The following is a 7994-nucleotide window of genomic DNA, read 5'->3' as shown; positions in this document are numbered from 1 at the left end:
CCGCAACCTCCGCCTCCTGGGTTCAGGCAATTCTCCTGCCTCAGCCTCCTGAGTAGCTGGGACTACAGGCACGTGCCACCATGCCCAGCTAATGTTTTGTAGTTGTAGTAGAGACAGGGTTTCACCATGTTGACCAGGATGGTCTCGATCTCTTGACCTCGTGATCCACCCGCCTTGGCCTCCCAAAGTGCTGGGATTACAGGCTTGAGCCACCGCGCCCGGCCTGAAATCTTTTTTTTTTGAGATGGAGTTTCACTTGCTGTCCAAGCTGGAGTGCAGTGGCGTGATCCTGGCTCACTGCAGCCCCCGCCTCTCAGGTTCAAGTGATTCTCGCACTTCAGCCTTCCAAGTAGCTGGGACGACAGGTGCCCACCACCATACCCAGCTAATTTTTTGTTTTTAACAGAGACAGGGTTTCACCATGTTGACCAGGCTGATCTCGAACTCCTGACCGTAGGTGATCCACATGCCTCAGCCTCCCAAAGTGCTGGGACTACAGGCATGAGCCACCTGACCCGCCTCTGAAATCTTTTCTACTCTGCAGTTTATCTGTTAAAGAAACCTGGTTATATGTCCTGTTGCATTTCCCACAGCCTCAGTTTTGCTATTTGCATCATGGAAATGTTATTAAGCTCCTCTTACCCATGGTATTTCCTGATGGTTGGTTAGATCTAGAAGCTTGACCAGATTCAAGCTTTTTATTTTTGTTTTGTAAGACTATGTCGTAGGTGATAGTATATACTTGGTACATCTTATCTGAAGGTACTTAATGTCTCATAGTCCTACTTTGTGATATTATAGAAGCCATTACTGATCATTTAGAGTTGAGAAACAAGACTGCACTCTGGGCAGAGTGGGGCACAACAAGACAGAGAACATAGAGAGCTTGTTTTTGTAGGAATGGCAGATGGCGCAAGGCAGGATTTGCTCAGGAGAAAGCAGAGTCCTGGAGTGAAGGGAATAGGGAGACAAGGCCGCAGGGTGAGATGTGGTCAGTTCATGAGGGCTAGTTTGGCCTTTATTTTGTAGGCAGCGGGGTACTGTTGAAGGGTTTTGAACAGATGACAGGACCAGAAACATATTTTTGGAAGATTAACCAGTCCATTTTGGGTAGGATGATTCAGGGAGGGCAGAGACGGGAGGCCAGAGACTAGCTCAGTTTGAAGCAAGTGGAAGTACACTGGACAAGTCTGGCTGGGTACCAGTGGACCAGTACCTTCAGCAGGGCAGAACCTTGAGTTGTTTTTCAAGGTCCAGGTTTTCAGGATCCTAGGCTCCAAGAGTTGACTGTGAGGCAGGTAGCAGGATCTGGCCCTAGGGACTGACCAAGCCATGGTCAGTGAAGTAAACTATGGACAGGTAACTTGGGTGCTATTGAAACTCAGTTGGTCTACTCCCTGCCCAGGCTTTTTCTGCCCTCCAGAAGTCCCCCTTGAGTTCACAAGTGATTTCTGGAATGTTCTTTGGGTCCATTAAAAATATATCTCTTGGCCATAGCATTTCTACAGAAAGCTATATTCCCTTCCTTTACATTTTCAACTTGCATTTCTCAGAGTCACCTGAACTTCCCTGAGAGGAACCTGGGGGACTTGGATATCCCCCAACTCCCTGCTGGTGAAGACCATGAGGCTGGAAGTAGGAGGAAGTAGAATGTGAGAGGGAAGGAGGAGGGAGAAGAGAGAGATCTGGGTGCCTTGGTGTGGAGTGGAGGGAGAGGGAAGACACCCAGGAGGTTTTGGTTCCCAGGATGCCAGTGCTTTGTTGCCTGGGGAAATACAGTATTACATCTTTCTGTAGGAAGGATGAGGAAAGTCCCTGTCCCCTGTTTGCTAGTCATGAGGCAGCTTGTCAGGAGCATCCCCTGGATTCTTGTCACTTTTTTTTTTTTTTTTTTTTTTGAGACAGAGTCTCGCTCTGTCGCCAGGCGCCAGGCTGGAGTGCAGTGGCACAAGCTTGGCTCACTGCAACTTCTGCCTCCCGGGTTGCAATGCTCCTGTCTCAGCCTCCCAAGTAGCTCGGACTACAGGCACCTGCCACCACACCCAGCTAATTTTTGTATTTTTTAGTAGAGATGGGGTTTCACCATGTTGGCTAGGATGGTCTCGATGTCTTGACCTCATGATCCGCCTGCCTTGACCTCCCAAAGTGCTGGGATTACAGGCGTGAGCCACCGCGCCAGGCTGATTCCTGTCACTTTAAACCAATACACAATCTTGTGTTTACTATAATGATTTCCTCAGAAACTATAAAACTGACTACTGAAATTAGTTCCCAGGAATTAACGGAAGTGGGACACAGTCCTCCTCCCCAGCACTTTGTGCACGCTCAGGACATGGTGAGCCACCTGCCACACCCAGAGGAGAAAAATCTGACCGGCATCCGGTTTGAATTCGATGGTCAGAGCAGGAAGAAAGAGAACTGTGTGTGCTTGCCTTTGCCTTTGCTTGCCCAGCTGCTGAGACCAGAGACAGCTGGGTTGAACTTCTCCTTGATCAGGGGTGGGGGTGGGGGACAGAATCCATTTCCCTGGGCCCTATCCTCTTGTTGGTCATTTGGACACTTTTCCCACAATCTAAATCTGATCTAAGGAAATGACAATTGTGAAAGACCCAATATGAGAGAATCAGATGGGAAGGTGAGTCAGCAGGGACCAGCTGACCTGGCTGATGGTGTATTAATACCTTCATCACACAGAGGACCCCAAACCTAATGAGGGGAAGTAGAAGTGGTTCTCAAAGCTACTCAGCCAGCTAGCAGCTGCCCTAACCCAGTCAGCAGTCTTAATTTTAGTCCTGTGATCTCTCCTCCTCATAGGAGATTCTAAACTGGCAGCCCACAGGGCAAATCTAGTGGGCAGGTGTGTTGTTTCATTTGGCCTACATGGCATTTTAAAAACTTTTTGATGCTATCAACATTTTTTTTTTTTTTTTTTTTGAGATGGTGTCTCACTCTGTTGCCTGGCTGGAGTTCAGTGGCGTGACCTCGACTCACTGCAACCTCCACCTCCCGGGTTCAAGTGATTCTCCTGTCTCAGCCTCCTGAGTAGCTGGAACTACAGGCACGTACCACCACACCCACCTAATTTTTGTTTTTGGTAGAGACAGGGTTTCACCATGTTGGCCAGGATGGTCCGGATCTTTTAACTTCATGATTCGCCCGCCTCAGCCTCCCAGAGAATTGGGATTACAGGCGTGAGCCACAGCACCTGGCCAGCTATCAACATTTTTTAAAGTGGCAAATTTCACCTAAACACCTGGATTTTTGCCATGTTTTGAAAGGTTGGAAGACCTGGGACTGGTAGGCCCATGTTCCTGCAGGACTGCTCATTTTTCAGGTGGGGCGCACAAGCTCCAGCATCCTGTGCTCATTTCTATACCTAATTGGCCTGGTTGAGGATCTGCTCCTGGGATGCTGGTTGGCCGTCTCCAACCATCGTTGATCTAGAGATTATTTAATGTCAGCTTACTCATAGTGACGCAGAGACGTGGTTTCTCTGAGCTAGACGCTTCTAAGAAAAGTCCATCCTCAAAGCTGTTTGTGGGATAGACCTGGCTCGTCCATAGTAATATTCCTGATTCCAAACACAATATTGGGAAGAGCTCTGGACTGGCAGTCAATAGGCCTATCCAAGCTCTCCTCCTAATGAGCGGACATATTTCGAGGTAGTCAAATTCGGCCTCTGATCTGTAACTTTCCCTATCTGTAAAATGAGGGCGACTAGATGGGTGCGGACCGTCATCCGTGTTGCGACTTCCGGCCCACGCAAACTCACCCTGACTAGCAGGAGCACCTCGTGGGGACGCCGCTCGCACTAGGGGGCGCCAGGACCCCTGCAGAGCCAGAGCCAGGGGGCGGGGCCGCGTCTCGGGGGCGGGGCCTGGCCGTGGCGGGGCGGGCCGTCGGCGGGAAGGCCACAGTGCCAGGTGTGGTTTGGTCCTCCCCGGGCGCCGTAGGCAGTGCATCCCGTTCGCGCCTGGGGCTGTGGTCCTTCCTCGGCTGAGGCGGCGGCGGCGGGAGCTGAGGGTAGCTGAAGGGGGCTGAGGGGAGCTGCTGTAGCTCCCCCCCGCCTCTTTCTCCCCATTTCTGCGCTACCGGGACCATGTCCGCGCTGGCGGGTAAGGAAGGACTGAGCCCTGTCCCGCCGTTATCTCCGAAGCCCGGGTCCATGGCGCCTGAGGGAAACCGGCAGTCTCTCGGGGGTTTCGGGCTGTTTGAATCCTCGTGTGTCCGGGCTCCTCAGAAGAGCTGGAAGGCGGGGTGGGCACAGCGCTCCCCAGGCACTCGGAGGGTGGGACTCCGTGAATGGGGAGGCAGGGCATCCGGGAGACAGAGGGCTCTGAGAGGCAGGCGGGTTGGGCGGCTTCCTGGGAGTTGAGGTCCCCGGGAGGAAGAGATTCTGTCTTTGCCAGGAGTCCAGGTTTTTGTAGGGAACTGGCGGCCGCAGACCCCCAAATTAAAACGGTTTTTAAGGAAGTTGAGAAGCATAGGGTCCTCTTAGAGTGGAAACTCGTGGAATTCTGGTAGTACAGGATCCTCTGAGGTTCAAGACAGTTGAGAGAGTTACTCCGGTTCTGGGTTTTCTGTGGGAAATGAAGGAAGGTGTGACTTCCCCGCCAGGACCCAAGGCTTCTCGCGGGCATCTTGATGCCTGGGATTCCTCCGGGGGCTGGGAGCTCTTTGCAGGAATTAAGAGAGTATGGAGCCCCTTGAGGCTTAGGACAGGAATAAGGGTAAGGAGAGATCGGACCATTCTTTTTGGAGCTCAAAGATCTCTGCTACAGGTGACAAAAGTAGGTCAACTGGGGTTCTGAGTCCTCCCGTGGAAGCTCCCCTTGGCCTCTCTAAAGACTAGAGGGATGTGGCCAAACACCTCCTGGAAGGAAAAGTTGCTAGGGTGAAGGGTGGCTTCAGAGCTGGGCTAGCTGCGCCTGCAGTCTCCTTCCCGTCACCTCACACAACACCGTGCAGCTTCCTGCCTTCCCCATCTGTTCCTCAGCAGCAGGAACCTTCTGTCTCCTATGTTTCCCAGCCACCTGTGTGGGTGGGCCAGCGTCTGGGTCCACCAGGGTCAGCGTCCAGAAGCTTTGGAAAGGCGGCAAGAGGGTATTGAGGTGGAGGGGGGCTGGCTGGCTGCCCCCTGCTTCCTGGCTTTCCGTCTGTGGACAGTCACTTCCTTCATCCTGAATACAAGGGCCGGGCTACCAGTGGGTCATTTCCTCACCATGGGAGCATGGGATTTTCTCAATGGGTGATAATAGGCCTCTGGAGAAAGACAGCTAGAGGTGGAAATGCCTAAAAAAAATTTTTTTTTAGACTGGACGTGGTGGATCATGCCTGTATTCCCAGTACTTTGGGAGGCCAAGGCAGGAGGATTGCTTGAGTCCAGGTGTTTGAGAGCAGCTTGGGCAAAATAGCAAGACCTAATCTCTTAAAAACAAAACGTTGTTTCTTAAAAACAAAACGTTGTCTCTTAAAAGATGATTTTTTGTTTTAGCTTCCAGAGTTCTTCAAATGATTTCCAGTAATTTTTTCTAACAGCTATGTAATATAGGCTGCCTGTCTTGAACCCTGTTTCTTAGAAACTTGTGAAAGGTTTCACAGTGCAATAGTCTAGAGGCATAAAGCCTCTAGATGCATTCGTTTATGCATTCTTTCTTTCATTCATAGAATGTTTGTTGGATTCTTCTGTGTCATATACTTAGCCAAATGCTGAGGAGTACAGTGGTGAACAAAACAGACATAGTTCTTGCCTTTGTGGTCCTTGTAATCCTAGAGATGGACAATAAATAATTGTAACAATTGCAATAAATACTATAGTAGTTGAGATAAACAATTGAGATAAGTGCTGTGAGAGTGCACCGGGGTGAGGGGTATTCTCTTTCCTTTTTTTTTTTTTTTTTTTTTGTTTGGGACAGGGGTTCACTTTTTTTTTTTTTTTTTTTTTTTTTTTTTTTTGGTAGAGACAGGGTCTCACTATGTTGCCCCCACAGTGGTCTTGAACTCCTAGTTTAAAACCATCTTCCTGTCTCAGCCTCCCAAAGTGCTGGATTACAGGCATGAACCACCATGCCCATTCTCTACTTTTTTTTTTTGAAGGGAATGCTTTTCTTAAAAATGCAAGTTTTTGCTGACCCCTGGAGATAAGTAAAAGTTAGTCTGGCAAAAAAAAAAAAGCCCAAGGAACATTCCAGACAGAGGAAGCAGCTTGAAAAGGCCCTAAGGTAGGAAGGCATGTGATGCCTTTGAGCTCGAAGGTCAATGTGGTTTTTTGTTTCTTTTGGTGGGGGCAGGGGTGAGAAGGCAGAGTCTCGCTCTGTTGCCCAGCCTGGAGTACACCGGCACGATCCCAGCTCACTGCATCCTCTGCCTCCTGGGTTCAAGTGATTCCCCTGCCTCAGCCTCCTGAGTAGCTGGGACTATGAGCAAGTAGTACCACGCCTGGCTAATTTTTTTGTATTTTTAGGAGAGATGGGGTCTCACCGTGTTGCCCAGGCTGGCCTCAAACTCCTGAGCTCAGGCAGTCCCCCCACCTTGGCCTCCCAAAGTGCTGGGATTACAGCCATGAGCCACCATGCCCAGCCAAGTAGGGCTTTTATATACGTGAGGTGACTAAGGCCCAGAAATGACAAGCTTCCATAGCTAAATAAGTGGTGGTGGGCAGAGTTCATATTTTCTGACTTCAAGGTTAGTGCTTCCTCCTTTGTGTAACACAAACAGCAGAATGAAGTTGACCATGGAGTCTGAGAAGGAAGTAGGACTTAAACTTTTACTTGTTATTCCATCCAAACTGTTCTGAGGCACCTCAGATTCCTCTTGTGTAACCAGAGAATCAACAACAAAGAAATCAAATATTTACTGAGTGCCTGTGATGTCTCTGGCATTGGGTAGAACCAAGTTTTACCTTTTATAAATTGTAACATGTTTTAGAGCCAGGAGAGACTTTGAGATAATGTATAGTCTCTTTGTTTTACTTATGAAGAAACTGAGGCTCAGGGAAAAAAATGGAGTTGTCCAGGGTCACACAGCTAGTGATAAAGCCAGCAGCAAGGTAGGACTTCTCCAGTGTTCTTTCCAATGGAGAAAGACTTCTCCAGTGTTCTTTCCAAGGCTGCTTAAGACTTACAGGGTCTGGCACATGCTAAGCCCTTAATAAGTATTTGTGGAAATGAGTAATATATAGTTTGTGCCTTTGAGAAACTTACTGTCTAGTTAAGGTAATTAAGGAAAAAAATGAAACTCCCATGGTGATCAGTAGTGGGATTGCACCTGTGAAAAGCCACCACACTCCAGCCTGGGCTACGTAGCAAAATCCCCATCTCTTAAAAAAAAAGAAAGAAAGAAAGAAAGAAAAAAATTGATAAGACAAGCTATTATAAGGCCTGAATATGATAACATTATAGAATTTCAAAGATGAGGGAGAATTCTCCTCATACATTAATTCCACAAATATATATTGAGTTCCTGCTATGTGCCAAACACCTTTGACTCCTGGAGATATAGCAAGGAACAAGAATGAACAAATCCCTTCCCTTATGGAGTGTGTGTTCTGGTGGGAAGAGATAGACAGTAAGTAAATATATGAATATCATACTCAGGGATAAATGCATTGAACTGAAGTAGGATAGGGGATAGGAGAAGTGAATTGTCAGGGAATGTGTTTGGCAAGTTTAAAGAATAGTAGTGTAGGCTAGGTGCGGTGGCTCATGGCTGTAATTCCTGCACATTGGGAGGCTGAAGCAAGTGGATCACCTGAGGCATAGTTCAAGACCAACCTGGCCAAATGCTGAAACCCAGTCTCTACTAAAAATACAAAAAATTAGCCAGGGAGCCGGGCGCGGTGGCTCACGCCTGTAATCCCAGCACTTTGGGAGGCCGAGGCGGGTGGATCATGAGGTCGAGACCATCCTGGTCAAAATGGTGAAACCCCGTCTCTACTAAAACTACAAAAAAAATTAGCTGGGCATGGTGGTGCGTGCCTGTAATCCCAGCTACTC

At 48.7% G+C, this 7994-nt stretch overlaps 1 protein-coding gene across 7 annotated transcripts in view; it reads left to right on the top strand.

Moving 5' to 3' along the window:
* Nucleotides 1-3890: 3890 nt before the first annotated feature.
* The window catches only part of LIMK2 (LIM domain kinase 2), a 68247-nt gene continuing 64143 nt past the window's right edge, over nucleotides 3891-7994 (top strand). For 2 of the 7 annotated variants that reach the window (XM_017499545.2, XM_017499544.2), the window contains exon 1: nucleotides 3891-4115. In XM_017499545.2, the coding sequence (XP_017355034.1) occupies nucleotides 4100-4115 (16 nt within the window). In that variant the 5' untranslated portion in view covers nucleotides 3891-4099. The remainder of the gene's footprint in view (nucleotides 4116-7994) is intronic. The other 5 variants (XM_037728181.1, XM_017499543.2, XM_017499547.2 and 2 more) reach the window with 4 other exon arrangements.

This window comes from Cebus imitator, unplaced genomic scaffold (genome assembly GCF_001604975.1).
Source record: "Cebus imitator isolate Cc_AM_T3 unplaced genomic scaffold, Cebus_imitator-1.0 Scaffold258, whole genome shotgun sequence".
NCBI lineage: Eukaryota > Metazoa > Chordata > Mammalia > Primates > Cebidae > Cebus > Cebus imitator.
The sequence above is the reverse complement of the archived record's forward strand: the minus strand, read 5'-3'. Positions and strand labels throughout refer to the sequence as shown.